The sequence below is a fragment of the Nomascus leucogenys genome, chromosome 3 (assembly GCF_006542625.1).
Source record: "Nomascus leucogenys isolate Asia chromosome 3, Asia_NLE_v1, whole genome shotgun sequence".
NCBI lineage: Eukaryota > Metazoa > Chordata > Mammalia > Primates > Hylobatidae > Nomascus > Nomascus leucogenys.
In genome coordinates this window covers 37,047,766-37,071,887 of record NC_044383.1, presented here as the reverse complement: position 1 = coordinate 37,071,887, position 24,122 = coordinate 37,047,766, and the positions used below count along the sequence as shown (strand labels likewise).

Here is a 24,122-nt window from a genome sequence, read left to right as displayed (position 1 = left end):
CATCATGATCCAGTACAATATCACCTTAACAGAGTCATTATATAAATTCTGATTATGCAAATTTTCCCAAATCTTAAATACAACATACAATACTTACCCCATATTGGTAAATCATCTATGTACATCTGGTACCAGTAATGATTTTTTATGGCATATACAAATGCATCTCTCTTTTCTTTATCTAAATCAATTTCACAGTAAGTGGCTGGCATCACATCATCTGCATAAAATAAAAATTGCAAATTAGCCCGCTAGTTTGCAAAATAGTAACATTAAAAAAAAAAAAAAAAGCCAACATTTCCTAAAGTTAAAACTTCTATTCACAATAGTTGAATCTGAGTGATAAATATGTGTGGGTTCAGTGTACTATTCCTCCCTTTTTTTGTGTATCTTTAAGACTTTTTATAATGAAAAAATTTTAATCATCTTTATTTTCAAACATTACCTAAGTGAAATCATCCCTTATATAAAGAAAATTATACAAGAAAATTTATAAAGTAACTTTAAAATAAATTGATTTTAAAAACAAAAAAAGGTTAAACACATAAAGTTTTTATTTAATATACACAAAAGCTCGAGTATGATCATAAACAGAGATAACCATTTCTAGCTATAAGATCTCTCTGAGATCAACATTGATTTTAACATTCTTGAAAAGACAAGTTACTGGAAGCCACAGATTCTATGAAAACACCCAGTGATTATTCATAAGCAGGAAGATTAAAAGGCAAACCTCTATTCAGCAAGCATCACTGTTTATAAATTGCCTTAAAGTCCCCTCAAGATGAGTCATTTTCCACCCCTGACTGCTTTCAAAAATACTGCTACTATAATTCTATTCAGACGGTTTCTAACTTAATAAACCTAGTATATCAAAAATGTACCTATGTTTCTAATAAAACAAAAGAAAATCCAAAAAACCTACAAATACTCAACATGTCAATCAAAAGAAGTTGTTTTGGTATATTAAGCAATTAGAAAAAAATTAAGAAATCATTCCGAACAAGAACAAAAAAGCAAGCACAAGTTTGTTTTTAAGTTCTATACTATATTTGTACTATAACATTGGTTATTTGAAACATGAAATGCAATTTCTCTAAAGAAACATTATTAAACTCTTTATTGATTAAAAGTTCTTAAACATAAATTGTAGCTACATCATTTAGTGGCTCAAAGAAATAGCAATCTAATTTATAACTCAAGATACCCAGCAGTATGTCTCCCCAATCCTTAACAGAGAGAATAGCTTCCCATATTATAGACCAACCTAAAGTGGGTACCCCAAAACTACAACACCAAAGATGGCAGTAAACACTGAAGTCCCATGGAAGAATGTCAGGGAAATACTTTCTCACCCTCAAAGTATGGGAAGAAAATTAATTTGTCTCCAACAACGACTCCCACATAGATTTTCTTTCTGCCCAAGCCCTCCTAGGCAGCAAGGAATTTAGGATTTTCATGATGGCAAAGACAAACAAACAAACAAACAAAAAAACCCTGAGGCTGAGCAGTGAAGCAATGGAGGGTTAAAAAATGAGATTGCTCCAAAGAGTTTCTACAGCAGGAGCTAGAAAAACTGGCAGCAAGAGATCCCCAAATGGGATCTCCACGGAGTGTGATAATGAACAAAAGGCAGCAGGCAACTGCAGCTACAGAAGGGATATTCAGAACCAAAGGAAAGTCCAGGTTTAAGGGACAACAAATGGCCACAGTGGCAGTAGGGGACCTCACAGCTACCTCTGCAAAGCCATTGAATTCCTTGCCGTTAGAAACAAATATTCATTGATAGTGGTCATTAACAATGTGGTAGATTTAAGTAGGAAGCTCTAAGATATATACAGTATGGCATTTATCTGTATAAAGCTTTTTTTTTTTTTTTTTTTTTTGAGACGGAGTTTCGCTCTTATTGCCCAAGCTGGAGTGCAATGGTGTGATCTTGGCTCACTGCAACTTCCACCTCCCGGGTTCAAGCAATTCTCCTGCCTCAGCCTCCCGAGTAGCTGGGATTACAGGCATATGCCACCAGGCCTAATTTTTTGTATTTTTAGTAGAAACGGGGTTTCACCATGTTAGCAGGCTGGTCTTGAACTCCTGATCTCAGATGAACCGCCCGCCTCGGCCTCCCAAAGTGCTGGGATTACAGGCGTGAGCCACTGCATCCGGCCAATCTGTATAAAGCTTTTAAAAGATTCCTCAGAGTCTGAACTTTAGTCCAACTCTTTGTTTCCCAACTGATATATCTGCCTCTACGCTCGAGTCAAACTCAATTCCCACACACCCTGTGCCCTCTTGGCCTCTGAACTTTTTTGCTCATGCTGTTAACTCTACCTAAAATGTCCAGTCTAAAATCCTCCCCATCCCCCAGCCCTTTCCTCCACAAAGGAGTCCCTGACTCCCCGCTCCCCACACTTCTCATACCCACTCCCATACCTCCCTTATGGCATGTAGGCCTGTACCATTGTCTACCTCATACCAGTATCTTGCTCCTCAAAAACACCATTAGGTCTTGAGTGCTTTGTCCATAACTGATTATATCCTTTTTATCTCCAGCCATGCCTGCTTCAGTACCCTGCATAGACTTGGCACTAAACAAATAAACAAAAAATTTTAAGAGCATAATTTTCCATTTATTTGGCAAAGGAAATCACTACGCATATTAGGGTATGTACCTATACATGCATCTGTGTATGAATAGTGTGTATGTTTGTACAGAAGGAGAAAATGCCAGTTTTTAAACAAATGAAATTTTTGAACAGAGTCTCTCAGAAGGATTGACAAAGAGGTCTTGAAGAATATCTTTAACTCATGTAAAGTCTAGAAACGAAGTGTGTTAAAAGGGAAAATCTATTATTATGACAGGCTATATAAAAAGGGTGTTGGTTGGTCGTATCTTAATGAAATTCCTCTTCCAAGCAGGTAGACAAATACGAACATCGCAAATAACTGAAGAGTCTCTGGCTGCCCAACTCAAACAGCATCTCCCTCAGGAGGGAGCCAATTTGAAGGTAACTAATGTAATGTGTATGAATATGCCAAATCATTATTCGGCACTCTGTATATCTGGAAAACAATCTTAAAAATCTACCAGCATAAATCAGTGCTTTAAAATTATAATAGGCTGTATCTTTCTAAGGTGAAACACACATCCATGAATTCTGAAAAAGATGCAATTAAGAGTTTACTAATGTAAATAGTTCTAACGAGGGAAAAAAACAAAGTAGTAAAGTGGCAAATGTTAACCTTATTTTTCAAACAGAAAGCAAGGTTAGGTAGATTCTGGACACTATGCACCAATAATCTACCATCAATTCCCAATAAAACTGCAGGCTAACAATTGAATAGGCAGGCAGTGAAAGCACTGAGAAAAGAAAGTGGTAATTATTCATGAGTTCTCTAAGAACACAGTATGCCATATTTTGTTTACTTTCTCTTTTGATAATATTACATTTGGAAAATGAGAAATAGTCTACCTCTAATTCAGCAGCACTTGGCAAAGTCTCTCTTCAAAGAAATCAATATATAAAAATTTATAGAGAAATGGGCAGAAAGGTGAGGTTTATTCTGAGCTCTAGTATCTAGTAGCTATGTGAATAAAAAGCAAGTTATTTAACTTCCATGAACCTCTCAGTTCCCTTAAAAGAGACAGCATCTATGCTATCTCCTTCCCAGAGTTAAGAATTAAAAGCATCAGGCCAATCGTGTTGGCTCACACCTGGAATCTCAGCACTTTAGGAGGCCCAAGGCAGACTGATCCCTTGAGCCCAGGAGTTCGAGACCAGCCTGAGCAACATGGCAAAACCTCATCTTTACAAAAACCAGAAAAATTAGCCAGGCATGGTGGTGTGTGCCGATAGTTCCAGCTACTCAGGAGGCTGAGCCTGGGGAGGTTGAGGCTGCAGTAAGCTGTGAGGGACCACTGCACTCCAGCCTGGGCGACAGTAAGACCCTGTCTCCAAAAAAAGAAAAAAAGGATTAAAAGAGTCAATATATTCACAAAAAGTGTTCTTAAGTTTCCTTGGGCCTCACACCCCTTTAAGAATCCAATGAAAGTGATCTCTCCCTTGCCCACCCCCTGAAAATGCACATTCACATAAAATTAAGGTAGAATTTCAGAGGGCCTAAAGACCCCGGAAGCTAGGGCTCTTGGTTGAACTATGCATACCCAGAGCCTACCATAGTGCTGGAATGCAGTAAGATACTCAATAACTGCTGAATGAACTAGAGGAAAACAATGAACTGGAAAAACTGATATATTCACAGTTAATTAAATAACTATATAAACAGTATTGATTAACTGACCAACCTGACTAGCAGTATAAACAGTGTAATTTTTTCTAAATGACAATTTGGCAACATGTGTCAAAAACTGCCTTAAATATGTTTATACCCTTTGATTCAGTAATTCTACTTCTAAGAATTCATCCTAATAACAGATTCAGAGAGGTACTGAAATACTTATGGGCAATAGCAGAAAAAGAAAACCAAAGAAGGATGGAAGGAAGGATCAAAACATCAAACAACTAGAAAACGGGAGAAAAGGCCGGGCACCATGGCTCACACCTGTAATCCCAGCACTTTGGGAGGCCGAGGCAGGAGGATCACGAGGTCAGGATATCGAGACCATCCTGGCCAACATGGTGAAACCACGTCTCTACTAAAAATACAAAAATCAGCTGGGCGTGGTGGTGTGTGCCTGTAATCCCAGCTACTTGGGAGGCTGAGGCAGGAGAATCGCTTGAGGTTGCAGTGAGCCAAGATCACACCGCTGCACTGCACTCCAGCCTGGCGACAGAGCAAGACTCCATCTCAAAGTAAAGAAAGAAAATGGGGGAAAAAAATCACAGTATCCAAGTTACACAATACTATGCAGCCACATTTAAAAGAGTAATTAACAGTATGGGGACAAGCTCATAAAATGTCAAGAGAACAAAAGTAGAACAAAAACTATATATAACTTACTAAATGAGTTAGAATGTGCTTAAAACAGTGTCCGGCACATAATAAGCACTATATAAGGATTTGTTAAATAAACTTTAAAAAATATATATAGAATGAACTCAACTTTCACATATTTAAAACAATGTGGATAAACACAAACACAGAAAGACTGAAGAAAATACAACAAAATGTTAATGGTAATTTTATCCAGGTTTATATTTTCCTGTAGTTACTAAATTGTGTATTTGAACTTATATCACTGTTAAAATCAGAAAAATATATATGCATATACATTCCTTTAAAAAACAAAAAACAGAGATGCCCATATTTATCAAATCTGCAGTTAGTACAAGGTATAAGAAATCAGTAATAAGAATTGACAAATTTCAGATTCAAATTATTTGGTCTGACTAAAACACTTCAGTTGAAACCAACAGGACAAAATATTGTACCAAGTTCCCAGACTTCCACTTACAAACAGGCAGATTTAACCACAAGTATATTTCTTCTCTCTCCTAAAACCGATTAAAACGTCAGTGAAGGAATAAAAAGTATGTTAAGTCCACAAAGACAAAAAGAAGAGACGACGGTGGGAAAAAATATAGATATATATAATATATATATCTATATTTTATAGATATATATAGTTTTTGAAATGGAGTTTTGCTCTTGCCGCGCAGGCTGGAGTGCAGTGGCACAGTCTTGGCTCACTGCAACCTCTGCCTCCTGGATTCAAGCAATTCTCCTGCCTCGGCTTCCCAAGCAGCTGGGATTATTACAGGTCCCCGGCTAATTTTTGTATTTTTTTGGTAGAGACAGAGTTTCACCATGTTGGCCAAGCTGGTCTCGAACTCCTGACCTCAAGTGATCCACCTGCCTCAGCCTCCCAAAGTGCTGGGATTACAGGCCATGAGCCACCATGCCCGGCCGTGGGAAAAAGATTTTAACAAATTTTTAGGAAATGGAAAACAGTTGTAAGATGACAAACTACTAATAAAGCAGGAGTAAACATAACAGGAGAGTGATGCCTGTAACGGAGGGAACTGCACAGAATCCAAGAGACACTCAGGACTTGGAGGCACTACAGACCTCAAAAGCTAGGGGGACAGATGTAGGACTGAACACAAAGGGAATTATATTAAAATATTAAATATGTACACAAACGGGTTGGATGGCCAGGTCCCCTCCTCTACTCTTCATACAGCTAGACACATACTGTACCCTCAACTTATCCCTGTAGTAGACCAGTGGGACCTTCCTCTAAAGAACTTAAACCAGAGGGGCTCCAGAATCAGGGACAGCAGGAATAGCAGAAGCTAGGGACTGAAAACAGTATGGGGGATTACCTGAAGTAAACATCTTCTGGCTGAATAAGTAAACCTGCCATCCCCCCAGTCCCTTTTCCTCACCCTTTGGCAATCAGGCCTATATTGCCCAGGCAGATATCTGGAGGGAAATACTGCACAGTGAAGATAAGAACAGCCAAGATTGAGAATCACTGAACTAAAAATATATAAGGCTCTAAACAGCCTCTTCCTATCTGCAGTACTCTCAACTTAACAATTAACTCTAAAGAAAAAAATACTTGTAAAATAATTTCAGCCCTCTGTTAAGTTGGGAAATTCAAGGAAGAAAAAAAGTTCAAGGGAAGATCAATAAAACAAACAGAAGGAAGGAGTCTTGTAGAAGTCACTGATTTTTCCACAATTAACACACTTCATTATACTACAGGAATTCTCACATGGGGGAAGGGGCAGGACGGGTGGGTGGTGATCTCTTCTGGTTAAGAATTACTATTCCAGATCATCTAATGTTCATAATGAACCAATTATCGTAACAACAACCGTCTGGGTGCTAGACAATTTATTAAAAGCATACTATGTCTTAACAGGTAAGGGTGCAATGGTGAACAAGAGTGCCACTATAACAGGCTAGTACAGCAGCTTGGGGATAAATCAAAGTCTATAATCAATAAGCTAACATTTCATAATCGCAAATACAAAATCAAGCTGGAGCTACAGACCCATGCTATGTGCTATTATTATTCCTAATTGCCACTTTTCGAATATAAACTATATACCAGGAACTTTGATAAGTGCTCTACATGCATTCTCATTTAAACCTGACACTTCTCTCAAATACATATTATTTCCCACACTTCACAGATAAGCAATACAAGATCAAAGAGGTTGAATAATTTGCCCATGACCACACAGGTAAGCAGAGGCAGAGCTGGATGCATCAAGTCTCTCTGACCCTAAAGCACCTCTTCTTTCCACACTATGATGGCAAGGTTCAAAGAGGTACCCTCTAAAACTGGAGGGTACTGAATTCAAACCAGGTTCAAGGATGCCTAACCTAAGTCAGCCCTTCTACATTTAATGCATTTTCTTAAAATGGTCTCAATTTAGCATTTTTGTCTAGTGCTAGGATATAAGATTATTAGCAAGAAAAAGTTGTGTATAAAATCTTAAGTGAGAGGCATCCTGCATTAGAGTTAGACTATCATTAGTTCCTTTAAATAGTCTCTTTAGTAATCTTCATTTTACAAAACGATACCAATCCATGGAGCCTGACACAATCTAATAGGTTAAAAAAAGATGTGTGTGTATGCATATGTAAACGTGTATGTATGTGTACGTATAGTTTTCTCTGGTTTCACATTTCCAAAATTTTGTTTTATTTGAATATGCCTTCAGAAGAATCTTTAGCAGTCAAATATTTAAGAGATGACAGATTAAGAATACATGGTAAATATTCCTATAGTTCACAAGAGACATAATGTTCCAGTTTCTATTATTAGTATGCTATGATAAACCACGAATAAATCACTTTATCTCTGGGCTTCTGGGAGAGGGAATTGGATGACACAATCTCTAAGGTGCATCCTATTTTTAAATGTTTGGCTACATGACAACCTACAACACTTTTCAAAGCATGATTGACTTTATCTTTGAACACAGCAAGCAAAGAGCTACAGTAGAGGGAGAAGATAAATCTAATCAGCATCTACTATTTCATCTGGACCACTTAATTTAGCAGCTTCTTTAGCAGCATATCCATGCTGGAGGTGGAAACTTGGTAAGACCCCTAGGAATCACCAACTCTCAGGGAATAACACTTGGCTAGCTCTTCTTTTTTTAATCTAAAAGTGCTTAGCTTAGTCTGAAAAGAAAATAAATCCCCCTTCTTTACTCACGAAAACCATATTCCTCTATTTAAATAATCTCTCCATCTCAGCCTCTAGGAACTAATAAAAGGGGGTTTAAGATTGCCGAATAAGGTACTGGTACCAAAACAGATATATAGACCAATGGAACAGAACAGAGCCCTCAGAAATAACACCACACATCTACAACCATCTGATCTTTGACAAACCTGACAAAAACAAGCAATGAGGAAAGGATTCCCTATTTAATAGGTGGTGTTGGGAAAACTGGCTAGCCATATGCAGAAAACTGAAACTGGACCCCTTCCTTATACCTTAAGCAAAAATTAACTCAGGATGGATTAAAGACTCAAACGTAAGACCTAAAACCATAAAAATCCTAGAAGAAAACCTAGGCAATACCATTAAGGACATAGGCATGGGCAGACTTCATGTCTAAAACACCAAAAACAATGGCAATAAAAGCCAAAATAGACAAATGGGATCTAATTAAACTAAAGAGCTTCTGCATAGCAAAAGAAACTACCATCAAAGCGAACAGGCAACCTACAGAATGGGAGAAAATTTTTGCAATCTATCCATCTGACAAAGGGCTAATATCCAGAACCTACAAAGAACTTAAACAAATTTACAAGAAAAAAAACAAACAACCCCATCAAAAAGTGGGCGAAGAATATGAACAGATGCTTCTCAAAAGAAGACATTTATGCAGCCAACGAACATACGAAAAAAAGCTCATCATCACTGGTCATTAGAGAAATGTGAATCAAAACTACAATGAGCTACTACCTTATACCAGTTAGAATGGCGATCATTAAAAAATCAGGAAACAACAGATGCTGGAGAGGATGGGAGAAACAGGAACGCTTTTACACTGTTGGTGGGAGTGTAAATTAGTTCAACCATTGTGGAAGACAGTGTGGCAATTCCTCAAGGATCTAGAACTAGAAATACCACTTGACCCAGCAATCCCATTACTGGGCATATACCCAAAAAATTATAAATCATTCTACTATAAAGATACATGCACATGTATGTTTATTGTGGCACTATTCACAACAGCAAAGACTTGGAACCAACCCAAATGTCCATCAATGATAGAATGGATAAAGAAAATGTGGCACATATATACCATGGAATACTATGCAGCCATAGAAAAGGATGAGTTAACATCCTTTGCAGGGACATGGATGAAGCTGGAAACCATCATTCTCAGCAAACTAACACAAGAACAGAAAACTAGACACCTCATGTTCTCACTCATAAGTGGGAATTGAACAATGAGAACACATGGACACAGGGAAGGGAACATCACGCACTGGGCCCTGTCAGCGGGTGGGGGCTAGGGGAGGGATAGCATTAGGAGAAATACCTAACGTAGGTGACAGGTTGATGAGTGCAGCAAACATGGCACATGTATTCCTATGTATCAAAACTGCACGTTCTGCACAAGTATCCCAGATCTTAAAGTATTAAAAAAAAAAAAAAAAAAAGATTGATGAATTAAGTACTCTTCTTTAGTAAATATGGGTGAGGATCTCAAAAACTAATGAAATCTGTACACAGTAGCAAAGTAGGATTCAGGAGTTCTGCCTATTCTCTCGTTGGTTCCTCTTTAATAAACTAGAAATGTACACCAAATATGGAAAAATAGAAAGCAGATGATTACATATAGTACCAAATCTCAAAGATCACATTTTCTAGTTTAAGTTTTCTTGTTATTTGTGACTAAATACTTACATTACCTAATTAAATTAAAACATAAGCCTCAAAGGTATGTTTACAGTGACTCATAAAATTACAGGCCATGCCACTATGGTTTAAATTCACAACTTAATTTTATAATTAAGCCCCAAAGACTATAAATGGGGGGATGGAGAGGGGGGAGAATGTAAATAGATACTGTATACCTATTTTCAACAATAACTGAGCAATTTTAAAAACAAGAATAAAATTTAACAAATTGAAATTAAACTAACATCATCTTTAAAATCTCATTGACATTCTTCTCCCCAAAGTACTGAAATAATAACATCTTTAGTACTAAAAATACCAGAAGTCAGTTACTATTCATCTTACACATGGAGACAATGAAGTAAAAACTGCAGTAAACAATTTTACTAAAATGAATACAGTACCAAAAAAAAAAAAAAGAGGAGGATTAAAATCCAAAGCTCCTGTTTACAGGATCTATGATGTATTCAAAAACCAAGACACCTCATCAAAGATTCTGCAAAAATTCAATTACTCAAGCTTCTGTTCACCATGCTAAAAATGCCTGTGCAGGAAATACACTCTCTGACAAACTTGACAGAGAAAAATGAAAAGTATAAACACACTCAAAGGACCTGATAAATGGATACCTGCATAATAACTAGATAAGGTGAAGTATTTTCCCCAAATTTAACAAGCCTTTGACTTAAAATTTAAATATCCTATAGGTATTAACAGGATAAATTAATACAACACTGATAAATAATACATGTTAAGCCTATGGTACAAGTTTGAATTTGAGGCTTCACACAAGAATTTTAAGTATCCACGCATCCCATTACAGCCTCAGACCTCCAGAAATTACTTTGTTAAATATCTATGAAGGTCTTCCTGGGCCACATGTGTCTAATCAATAGGGGGTTTACTAGAGAACACTTTTCAGGAGAAAATATGTTAAGGAAATACAATTTTATTAACAATTATCTATTTTATTATCTTATAAATATTCAAAAGAAATCTTTGTTAATTACTAATATACTTTCCTAAATGCAATACACTTCATTTACAGACTAAAACACACTTTAGAGTCTAAAGTAGTGGTTCTCAACTGATGGCAATTAGCAGTGTCTGGTGACTTTTTTGGTTTTCACAACTAGAAGGTGCTACTGGCATCAGAGGGGTACAGGCCAGGGACTCTGCTAGACATCCTAACATGTACATAACAGCTCCATACAACAAAGAATTATCCAACACCAGTGTCAATAGTGCCAAAATATGAAACCCTTGTCTACAATCCAAATTGCATTGTAAGGACTATTAAGGTTTACTTACCTTTAAATTTAATATCCAGACCACTAAATTCCAATTCAACCCCTTGAAGTGCTTCTCCCAGAGTTTCATGGTAATGACTGATACTTTTTTTTGACCCCACACAGAATGGAAGTGAAAAGTACTTATATGTTTCTTGACGATTATGGTAGGGCCCAACAGTATTCATCCATAAGACAACTTCCTCTTTATCTTGATACTGAAACAAGAAAAGCAAACAAGAATTAAAAAAAAAAAAAAAACTAATTCAAATTAAGGGAATATTTGTTATGTGTTCTAAACAAAAGTGCATCATCTCTGTTCAGGAAGCTATAAAATAAAATACTGGAAGCTTAATCTGATGATGAACGTCCACATCTTAAAAATGAAACTTTGTGAATTTTAAAATTATATCCTCTGATTGTAGTCTCAGGCAGAGACACCTTTTCCAAACTTTGTTTTATAGAAGACAGTGTTTAAATTAAGCCCAATAGCTCATAAGAGTACGTCTATTATATACATTTATACTATCAAATAATGGCAAACCTGCAACCAGCATGATTCACCATGCTAATATGGACAAGGAAGGAGGAAACAAAATGCAGTTTATCCAGAACCTCATGTTAATCAATTAAAAAAAAAAAACCCTAATGTTGCCTGCAAGCATAAATAAAATTTCATCTCATTGCGAGACTTTCACACAGCCACTGGTCAAAGTACTACAGAAGACAGAAATGACCAATCACAAGGAAGACTGGTATAGAACCTCCACAAGTCCATTCAAGCCTGCTATCTTGTTAGCAGCCTGAAAGACATGCACTATATGCATATTCCTTTGAATAAGTAATTATGAACTACCTATCAGTGAATATTATACATGGCTAAATCTGAAGTGTGGTCAGTAATGACTTTGAGTAGTTCCAAGGTACAAGTGGGAGGCCTGTCAAAGATTTCTAAGATCTCGACAAGTTTAAAGTTCCAATGATTCTATGGAAACTGATTACCATGGTAATTTTAAAACTAATAATTCTAAGTAGCAATATAAATTAAAGACAACATTGGATGCATTTAAATCAACTAACAGTGCAGACATTAATTCACTGAACAATTATTTACTAAGTGCTTAGCATGTGAAACAACTGTGTTTATAACTGAGGATACGGCTTTGAACAAGATGTGTTCCCTGTCCTACTGGGGGAAAGATGGGCATTAAACAAGCAATAATAATAAGGTAGGTTGCTATGGAGCACATAATAGAAGAAGTTATCCAACTGGCCCACTATGAAATCCTTATCTCCAGTCCTCCATCTAAAACTAGTTAATAAATAAACATTTTCAATCAAAACCTAACATCTCCAAAACCAAACTCATCTACCCAAATCCACTTCCCCCAGCTTCATTTTTCTAATGGTACTACCACTCTCTCAGACATGGAGACTCAAACCCCAAATCTCTCTGCACTCTAGGGAACCCAAAAACATTAATTTGTATGTTCTTACCAAAAACATCTGCCTTTTTCTTTTGATTCACACGATTATCACCCTAAGACTTAGACCTAGTCATCTCATTTTCAAACATAAATGCCTCACTGTTCATGTAAGACAACAGCCAGGTCATTAAGGAAATAACAAATGATCTCACCTTTTGAATACGTGTGACAGGTACCAAGTATCGCGTTAGGTATTAAGAATATAAAATTAAGTAAAACACTGTCGTTTCCTAAAGAAGTTCATAATCCACAGTGGAATCAGACAAGTAAATGATTAACAAAGAAAAAATAAGTATTATAATTAAGGTAATAAAGGGCTATTGTAGCAACAATAAAGGAATGATTACATTCACTTTGGCAGAGAAGGTCAGGACGAATAACAATTTGGAAAATCACAAGCTGTTTCAAGAGAGTTCAGAAAAACAACTGCAAATAATCTTCATGTAGGAAGTAATGAATCAAAGGTCTAAATGTTAATGTATCTGTATATCCCCATTCATTACTATTCTTTTTATCTGGGAAGACTGACAAATTTATGTATGCCCCCACTCCTCCATCCAATGCTCATGGCCACACAATACTAATCAACCAAGTTACTCCTTTCTGCTGAACATAGATATTGCCTCAGAGTTCTCAAAACAGTGCTCAACCACTACCAACTAATGAGAGTTGGTATTAGAATTAAAACTTGTTCATGGCCAGGTACGGTGACTCACATCTGTAATCCCAGGACCTTGGGATGCCAAGGCAGGCAGATCACTTAAGGTTAGGAGTTTGAAATCAGTCTGGCCAACATGGTGAAACCCTGTCTCTACTTAAAATACAAATATTAGCAGGGTGTAGTGGCACATGCCTGTAATCCCAGCTACTTGGGAGGCTGAGGCAGGAGAATCACTTGAACCCGGGAGGTGGAGGTGCAGTGAGCCTGAGACTGCACCACTGCACTCCACTCTGCGTGACAGGGCGAGACTCAGTCTCACAAAAAGAACCTATTCACCAAGGCAAATAGATATTTAATAAATATGATGGGAAAACACTGAAGAAATGCTGAAATGTAAAGTTCATTGGCAACTTGGTAAAAGAAGTTTGAAGTATGTGAAATGATTGATATGTACACTGACTGTAAGAGTACCTTTTCAGAAAAATAAGAAAGGGGAGGCAACATAATTCATCTATTTAAGAGCAGAATGTTGAATGAGACGACCTATTGAAGAGCACCTTGCCATTAACCCTGCTGAGTCTGCAGAAATGTTATAAATGTAACTTGTGAAAATAAGCACAAAAATACTTTTTCTATAAATTCCAATACTTTTCCTTTAAAAATAGACATTTTTGAAAATAAATACCTTTAAAAATAGGGCATCCATTTATTTTATACAAATTAAAACATAACGACTAAAATAATTTAACGGTCCCAGTCGATGTTAAACCACATATTCCGAAGTTACTCATTTTAAACATTCAGGAACCCTTAACAGAGTGGTAGAGTTGTGATGTGATGCCAGTACTGTAACAAAATTTATATCATTTTGTAGCCTAAGATTCTTTCTGGGAAGAGGACTGAAACAGTAATCAGAAATACACATACTGAGAGTTTAGGGTGAATAGCAAGGCAAAAATAATGCTTTTTTTCTTATGTTTTGCTCCTTATTATGCAGACTGTGGTTTAATACAATGAACTTAAAATGTTTACTTTTCATTGCAGCCCTTGATTGTCCCTGAGAATAAGTGCTTCCAAGACAAGATCAAGAGTCCTCTCTCGAGAGAAAATGTTTTAAAACATTTTGAAATTAAAAAATACCAAAAGACTTCACACAACTTCTGATGGAGAAAACAAAACAAAAACCTTTCCTTTCCCTAAAGCTCTGATAAAGCCCCTGACCTCCAGTCTGTGGGAAGAGTGCTAGGCCCAGAAGAAGGTGGGGTGGAGTCACAGAAGCACAGCAGTGAATCAGGGGATCCCTCAACACGATAATAATCCCTTCCATCCGAGGCTTCCCTGGGAAATGGCCAATTGAGAGGAGGCCAATTCAGGCTACCGGCATTCTTCACCTACTTATTTTCCAGCTCTCAGAAGAATCTCACTGCTACACTTATGTCGTCCGCGCTGGCCAAAACAGTTTATGATATTGTCTTCCTCCCCTTTTCTGCTTCATCTTTTGTTGTGTGTGTGTGTGAGACGGAGTCTTGCTCTGTCGCCCAGGCTGCAGTGCAGTGACGCGATCTCGGCTCACTGAAAGCTCTGCCTCCCAGGTTCACGCCATTCTCCCACCTCAGCCTCCTGAGTAGCTGGGACTACAGGCGCCCGCCACCACGCCCGGCTAATTTTTTGTATTTTTCAGTAGAGACGGGGTTTCACCATGTTAGCCAGGATGGTCTCGATCTCCTGACCTCGTGATCCGCCCGCCTCGGCCTCCCAAAGTGCTGGGATTACAGGCGTGAGCCACTGCGCCCGGCCCTGCTTCATCTTCTTTCTCTTGTCATTCCCCCAAATTTAGAATGCCCTCCTTTTCTCCACTTAGCCAAATTCTACTAATCCTTCCGAACTGCTCGAATCCTCCTTTTTCAAATCCTCAGGGAAAGCCTTAACTCACCAAACCCTAACATGACATGATCTCACCATTTTTGTAATAATAACATCACTAGCTAACAATAAATACATATTATGAGCTAGGTATAGTTCTAAGGTCTTTATATGAACATTTAAATAATCGTCTCAAAATTCTATAAAATAGGTCCTATTATTTCCCCATTTTACAGACTAAAAACAAAAACTAAAGAACAGAGATGTTAAGTAATGTGTCCAAATTAATCAGCATCAAGTTTAAAAGGTTAGTATTTTTGCTAATCCCTAGTCAGCTTCATTCATTAAAGAGCAAAAAACTAAATCAAGGAAATACGAAAACCGTGCCAGGTGTACAAAGCAACTAAAGACAGTCCTGAACGCCGAATAACTTTTCCATGTGAGCCTTTAATCTGCCTGAAAGAAAAAACCTTCTAAGAAGCTATTTGCACTCTAATCTCAAAAGGAATGACCTTTATTCTCAAGAAGTCACCAATGTTGGGCCCCTCTTATTTAAATACTGTTTATGTGTTGGGGGGGTACCAAAGTTTTCCTCCTTGACAGTGGTCATGAATTAATTATTCTCAGGAGAAACGCTTTAGAAGATAATATGCTGACGTGGTCATGTGAAGTCTGAATAAGAAATCACAATTTACATAGATGGGCAAAGGACTGAGGGTTCAGAACAGGCACCCAAATGCTATCCTTCATTTTCATACAAAGGGGAAAAATATATGTGTTTACTTCAAAATAAATGTTCCAGAAATCATAATTTCAAAGCCTTTAAATTATTAAAACACACATCAGAATTCTAATACAAATAAATTAGAAATGTAATTTTGAATAGCCTCTTGAGACAACTACTCTCTCTCAAAAATAGCTCTGTACCTAAACTTTCAGTCTATCATTGAGTAGAGCTGAAAATAGGACAACGAATTACAGCATTTAACAATCTACATTAGATAACTCACAAATTCACTTATAGTAAACAGCTTATACTCTTTATAAATTTTCAGTAAGTTTTAAGAGTTCCTATACTCCCAACAGAGACAAAGACAAAAGGTTTCTATTTGCCAAAGTAAATCAAACAAAACATTTCTGAAATCACTCAGTGATATAATACAACGTATTTATGAGGCAGAGGCTGAGTAAACGATTCTAGTAGGCATCCAGTCTGTCCAACATTAGAAGTCTCAAGATTACCAGAAGTACACTGGGCCACAGAGAAATAGGGAAGTTTAGCCTAGGTAGGACCCCCAAATCAAAACAGAAGACTATGCATCTTAAATGAATAACGGCCTGAGTTTGTTCACTGTGCTTCCACATTGCATATCCTTGTCACTAGTAGCTCCCTAATTATTCAAGTCATTCAACAAGCACTGATCAAATACTACTTGTGCCAAGCACAGTGCTTGCGTATGTAACAGACCAAAAAAAAAAAAAAAAAAATCTGACTTTGTGATCTTGTTAAGGAAACAGAATCCATAAAAATTCAAGGCTACAGTGCAAACCATAAAATGCTCTAAGATTCCTGTGCCCCTAAATACTGGGTTTTTGGTGCTAACGTCTTTACATATTATAACTATGGAATTACATGTACAAGACAGGTAGAAAAGACAAGACTGGCGATCAGGAAGCTCTGATTCCTTCTGTGGCCTTGAGCAAGTCTCTGAACCTGTACAGACCATTAGGAAAATGAAGAGTTTTGGATTAAATTATTGAGTCTTTCTAGTTCTAAAATTCTATGATTCTCAATCTGAAATCGTTTTGAATGGAGTCCTTCGGAATCTTAGGAGACATAGTACTCTAACTCTAGATGCTTCCAAGTGCTTTGAGTTTCAGAAAAACCAAATAAGCATAAACATGCCTTTCACTGACTATAAAGAAGCCTATGTCCCTTCAATCACTTATTAAAAGCCTGTCTCCCACAAAAGTGTTAATTTTCATTTCAAACAACATGTCTGTAATGCATATGATTCAACTTTTAAAAATTAAAAGGAATACATTTTTACATATTCTACATATGTACATACAGTCAACAGCACATTTCCTTTTCAACACTCTTCAGAGAATATTAAAATAATTTTTGATAAATAAGCACATAAAATATATATATATACATACACATACATACACCATAGGGTCAGGTGCAGTGGCTCACGCCTATAATCCCAGCACTTTGGGAGGCCAAGGCAGGCGGATCATCTGGGATCAGGAGTTCAAGACCAGCCTAACCAACATGGAGAAACCCTGTCTCGACTAAAAAAATGCAAAATTAGCCGGGCACGGCAGCGCATGCCTGTAATCCCAGCTATTAGAAGGCTGAGACAGGAGAATCGCTTGAACCCGGGAGGCGGCGGTTGCAGTGAGCCGAGATCACACCATTGCACTCAGCCTGGGCAACAAGAGCGAAACATAGTCTCAAAAAAGAAAAGAAAAAAGAAAAAGAGAAAGAAAAAGAAAAAAAATACCATATGGGTCAGATGGCGACCTGAATCCTAATTCAGTAGGTACAGTAAGAAATATCAGGGGCTTTGGGGAACGGGTATAAGGTATTGTCCCTTCTTAGGACAAGCTATATAATTTGTGGGACGCAGTACAGAAAAATACAGAGCCCCTTGTTCAAAAATTTAAAACTTCAAGATGTTACAGGACAGCATGAAAACAAACTCTCACACAGTCTTGTGTGACTATTCAGGGCACGTGCCCATGAAGTCAACACTATTGCTCCTTAATGCTAACCCAAAGATCTCAGAAACAACTCATCATGGAGCCACACTCATTCCAGCATTTAAGCATTTAAGCACTTAAAAATCAATATAGAGAACCGCTCAATACCTAATGCTTTACTGTCTTATTTTTAGGATAAAGGGGAATAGAACATATGGCAGCTCACAGTGTAGAAGACTATCCACTCAGAATGCCTAAGTTTAAATCCCACCTCTACCCCTACCAGATGTGTGTTATCTGCAGGTGACCTCACCTCTCTAGAATCACTTTCCTCATCTACAAAATGGGCATATTACTCACCTCATAGGTTATTAATAGATGAGTTAATATGTGTAAAATACTTAGAACAGTGCACAGCCAGCAGGGCATGGTGGCTCACACCTGTAATCCCAGCACTTTGGGGATTACAGGCTCACACCTGTAATCTCAGCTACTAGGGAGGCTGAGGCAGGAGAATTGCTTGAAACCAGGAGGCGGAGATTGCAGTGAGTGGACACTGTGCCACTGCACTCCAGCCTGGGTGACAAGAGCAAAACTATGCCTCAAAAAAAAAAAAAAAAAAAAACACAGTGCATAGCCCATTTTACTACAAAAGACATGCTAGGTATTATCTGGAAATAATCTTCACAGGCAATTAATCTAAAAGGCCAGCTTTAGCTTCTAAAAGTTATTGTTTGATAATTCAATTCTACATGTATTTACTAAACACCTACTCAGCAACCTCCCCACACCAATGTCTCCTCTTCCTTTAGTATTATTCTCTCTTTACTACCTACTTCTGCTTTTTTGATAGAAAAAAAATAAATAAAACTCACTTGACCATAGCCTTTTCAGTACTATTATCTGGCTAAGAGGAATGCCTAGTTTTTGAGAAATATTTTCGAGAAATTTAGAAAAAGCAAAAGATTTTGGCTAATAGTGAAAAATAATATAAATGATATTTGAATTTTATGCTTATTTTTAAATGCTATTCTCCCTATAACTGGTTTGTTTGGTTTGTTTTGCTTTTTACAATACATATTTGGCCAAGCGTGGTGGCTCATGCCTGTAATCCCAGCACTTTGTGGGGCCAAGGCAGGCAGATCACTTGAGGCCAGTCGTTTGAGTTCAAGACCAGCCGGGCCAACATGGCTAAACCCCCTTTCTACTAAAAATACAAAAATTAGCTAGGTGTGGTGGCACACGCCTGTAATCCCAGCTACTTGGTTGAGGCACGAGAATCGCTTGAGCCCGCGAGGCTGAGGTTGCAGTGAAGTGAGATAGCACCACTGCACTCCAGCCTGGGCAACAGAGTGGGACTGTGTCTCAAAAATAAATAAATAAATAATAGGTATTTAATAATGGGTAACCAAGTAAGAGCAGTTCAATGTAGACATGAAGTAATATGGATTCTAAATTTTTTGTCTAGCAACCATCTCATATATACCATATTCTCTTTAGTGGCAGTAAACAAAAACCTTTTATCAAATATCTTATATACAATTACTAGAATAAAAAATTGAAATAGTCCTAGCAATAAAACTGCACTGAAATTACACTTTTAATTTGTAAATTATTCTAAAGCCTTTATATACATCCAATCTGTAAAATTTTGTTTCCCTATTTACAGCAGTGTAAGTCACAAGATTACAAGATTAAAAAGTAGAATACTGTACACTTTTGAGCTTATATGCCTGTATCACGGAACTACACATTGAGAGTTCTGAGTTTCATATGGTAACTTTTCCTAAGTGTTTTTTAATTGGAAATATATTAGTAATAACATCATTAAACAAAAGGATGGATGCCCACTGAAAATTTAAAAATAATCAAAGACCCAAATCTATACATGGTCCCTGTATACTATGTGAAACAATAGCAGTTCTTAAACTTTGAGACAGCTTATCTTATAAAAGAAAACAAAAGGAAATCGTTTTAAGCTGTTTAACCCCCCAACAAAATTATCTTAGGTGAAACACCACAAGTACAGCACAAAAACATGTCACCAATTCAAGATCTGTATCTCTAAAGAAATATATACCTACACAGGTAAGAAGTTTCTGGCTGTGAACGAAGGTAGAACAGTCAAAAGTTTAGAGTTTTTATTAGCTAAAATAAGAGCCCAGCTAGCCAACGGTCCAGCGAAAAGTTTCGTTGATTACAAATAAAATCGGCTCCATTAAATAGATAAGGACGACTGCTTCATTTCCTCACTTACCAGAAATGACATAAGACTCCCTCAGATATTTCTTATTTAGTACAAACACAATCTCTCATGGAAACTCCTATTATTAATGGTAAGGGTATAAAAAACAATTACTCAAGCAAACTCTCAATTTACCTGACCTTCCTGCCTTGCTCAAGTCTGCCACTCTGAAAACCAGAGTTACAGCCCTAAGTGAAAGCCACTTGAAGATCGTTCACATGCATGCTTTGACGTGAGAATACCAATTAAGTAAACTGCCAATCACCTTTAGGCCAAATGCAAAAGGGACTGTTTCTGGCCCTGACCTGAAGACTGGGAAACATGAAGACCCTTTACTGTCAGAAGCTGCCTTAGAGACTATCGGGATAGGGGTCTCACTTAGGAGCTGGAAGGTGAGGAGAAAGTTACAAGAAAGGCCTAGGAATTGAACGCGTCTAGGTTGGGTGCACTTACAAGTAAGTGTAAACTGCTCTTCAATTCAAGTTTATTAATGCTGCCCCACCCCAGGGTTTTAATCCGGTCTGGGCAGAAGCGGGCGAAAAAAGCCAAAGAGGACTATAAAGTGTAGGATATTTCCTGGTTAGTGGCTGCCGGGTAATCACAATGCATCCATCTTCCTCCGCGTCGCAGCCCTCAGTAGCCAGAAGGCAGTCTCCTTCCCTGGGGGGCAAAAGCCCCGAGCCCAGCCTGCCCGTTGCCCCGCTCCCGCGGTGGATAAACCCCAACCCTTCCCAGGCTCCTTCCTAGCCCCAGGGTCCCAGGACCCCGGAGACCCTGGGGTGCGGCGCCACTGAGGCCCAGGCCGGGAGAAGGAGGCCCTGGCACTCGGGAGCGGAGCCCTGTCCCGGGAGCGCACGGAAATGCCTCCTCCACGCTCCCAAGGTTCCTGCTCCGCCAGGCCCAACCGGAAGGAGTCCTCGGGCCGCAGCAGGGCTCCACCAGGCCGCCGGGCCCTCCAGGCTGCGTGGGGCCTGCCTCAGTGGGCAACTGGGGAGCTAGCCCGGGGCGGCCGCGCCGGCCGGGGCGCCTCACCGTGTGTTCGTGCTCGTCCGCCCGGGCCCGGGGCAGCAGCAGCAGCAGCAACAGCGCGGCGGCCGCCGCCACGCCAGGAGCGCCAGGCAGCGGCCTCATCCTCCGCGCCCCACCGGTCCGGAGCCGGCCCACCGACTCCTCCTCCGCCGCCGCCGCCTCCGCCGCGGCCGATTCGCATCCACGGGGCGCGGACAGACGCACGGGGCTCGGGCCCAGCCGCTGCCTCCTCTGCCGCCGCCGCCGCCGTCGCCGTCACCGCCCGCTCCTGAGCCTCCCCCGCCCCCCGCGCCTCCTCAGCCTCTTCCTCTGACTCAGCCACGTCATCCGGCCACCCCGGCACGCGCCGGAAGTGCCTCGCGACGCGCGGCCGCCACCGCCGCCGGGCCGAGGGAGGGCCGGACAACCGCCGCCTGCGGGCCGGCTGCCCCTCAGCTCCTGGGAGCCGCGGCGCTACCAGCCTGGCGAGCACTCGGGCGGGCGCCGAGCAGGCTGGGCCCCGGCGCAGTGGCCTGGCCTGGACCGCAAGGCCGAAGCCGCCTCCGGGCCGCGTCCCGGTGTTTAGGGTTGTGTAACCTTGGCCAAAATGCTTAAGCGTTTTCGCTGTCTGCCAAATGGGGCCGATCGTCTGACCTCCTGCCTCCGGAACTTGAGGGATCAGATCAAATAACCGTTTCCTGGCGCTCGTCTGCCGCTGTGAATGAATCACGGGCTCCTGTAATCACCGTTAGGAGATATTGTTAAACTCGTACAGGGTTGGATGTTTTAAAGTTACTGCATACTTACTGGACCCCTATTATTCAATCAAGAAATGCTACGTTAGCTTGCCATTCTTGTTCATTTATGTGTTTACTTAACTATTTCTGGGTCTCCTCTTCCCAGTCATAAATACCTCTTGGAGTGTAAGCTCCTCAGAGCAGTGATCCTGTTTCCATATTTCCTGTACCTAGAACAGTGCCAGATCCGTAGTAGAGACTCAAACAAAAAATCTTTAAAAAAAAAAATATACAAATGTGGCACCACCATTTACACAGGCCTCTAAGCCAAAAATCAGGAACTTGTCAGATTGTCTCTTCTTCTCAGCCATCAGCAGTCAACAAGTTCTAGCATTTGGTCTCTTAAAAGTGGTTCAAGAGTTTATTTTTCCTCTCCTTCCTCTGCCAGTACCAACCAATCTTCCATATCACTATGTATTGCAAGAGTCTCACAAGAGGATATCCATCACTAACTGATCTTCCTCCCCTGTTGGTCATCCCCAAGAGGTGCCAGAGTGATCTTTCTAAAAAGAAACCAGATGATATCGCTCACTCTCTTGCTTAAAACACTTCTTGAATGTTAGGTAAATAAATCATGGAGTCACCACGATTTTCATCTGCCAGGCACTATTCTGAATGATACTGGCTCATTAAATTCTCACAGAAACCCTATGCCGCAGATACGGTGAAAATGTTCCTGTTACAGATGAGGTAACTGAAGCACAGAGAGCTTGAGTGGCTTGCTGAAACACCAGACCCACTCAGTCTGGCTCCATAATAGGTCTTTTTGCTGGTAATGATTTACCAATTATACAGCCACTTTAAAAAAATGAAATAGGTAAGTACTGGCATGGAATGATAACCAAGAGGTTCTGTGAAATTTTTAAGTTGAAGAAAATAAGAGTTTAATGTCATTTTATATGGCAATATGTTAGTCTACCCATAGAAAACAATCTGAAAGATTATGACAAACCATTATCAGTGGTTAACTTTGTACTTTGTACATGCCTATAAATGTTTGGTTATTTTTTACAGTGAGCATGTACTAACTATGTAATAAGAAAAAAAGCTCCCTGCTAAAGTCCAAATTTTTGCCTATTTTATCCCTAATTTATTTCCCTAACTTTACCTTCCACCAATCTCTATGCTCTGCATTCACCCGTATATATTTTTACACCTCTGTGCCTTTGCTCTTTATACTCCCTTTATCTGGAATGCTCTGCTTCACTTTGTGCCTTAGATATTATCCTTTCAGACCTAGCTGATGATCACCTCCTCAGTGAAACCTTGCATGATCCCTTGGGAAATGGAGCATTCCTTCTTTGGGATTTCAATAGCATTTGGCGTGTTGTGTTGTAATTATCTATTCACATTTCCTCTTCTACTGCATTCCCACCTTTTTGATTGCAGGGACTATGATTTGTCTTTATATCTGTCCCAGCTGCTGAGATAGTGCTTGTCACATCATAGGTATTCAACTCTTTGCTGAATGAATGAAGACATTAACAAGTGAAAAGTCAAATAGCATAGCAGGATTTGAAGAATGCTTTCTAGATAGTGTAAGAAACATCACAAGGCAGTACATGATTAATTGCTGAATGAATCATACACCAGTAATTGCAGTAGAAATCAGAGGAGGCATCTTATACATCTTTGTATATCCTCCCGAGCACCTAGCAGGGTGACTTGCTCATAGTGAAAGCTCAGTCAATTCTGTGAATGAATAATCACTGCTCTTGAATGAAGTGATGATGTGCAATTGAAGAACAAGCCGTGTAAGTGCTACATTAAGATGGATGTGTAGTTTCTTAAGTATCCATCACCACCCTCCACAGATTTGAGGTAGTATGCATGTGGCGGGTGTTTTGGGGAGGACTGGGTTGGCAAATGCTTGGAGGTAGGGAGGACACAAGAAAAAGTATATTCATTTAGGGAGGATAGATTAAAACCAGGAAACTACACACACAACAAAGAACAGGCATGACAGTGTACTTTTAAAAAGGAACACAAAAGGTGGCCAACTGTGCAAATGGTCGACAGGCAGTAAAAGCAATGGGCAATGAGAGAAGTGGAAAGAAACCCTATTTCAGAGGAGTATTTGGGAAAGTTTAATGGATGGAAGAGCATGTAGAGCCATTAATTCAACGATTATTTGTCAAGCATCTACTATGTACCAGGAACTCTGGTAGGTACTAGGGGAATTATGCTGATAAATGGCATTAGGTGATACAAGTCTGACAACA

The 24,122-nt window shown here is 39.2% G+C and overlaps 1 protein-coding gene across 1 annotated transcript in view; it reads right to left on the bottom strand.

Moving 5' to 3' along the window:
• Window positions 1-21,429, bottom strand: part of TM9SF3 (transmembrane 9 superfamily member 3) — a 67,004-nt gene extending 45,575 nt beyond the window's left edge. Inside the window, exons 1-3 of the mRNA XM_030809063.1 lie at window positions 21,128-21,429; window positions 11,153-11,348; window positions 98-220 (exon numbers count right to left, since the gene is read on the bottom strand). Coding sequence (XP_030664923.1) covers window positions 98-220; window positions 11,153-11,348; window positions 21,128-21,226 — 418 coding nt within the window. The 5' untranslated portion in view covers window positions 21,227-21,429. The remainder of the gene's footprint in view (window positions 1-97; window positions 221-11,152; window positions 11,349-21,127) is intronic.
• Window positions 21,430-24,122: the final 2,693 nt, after the last annotated feature.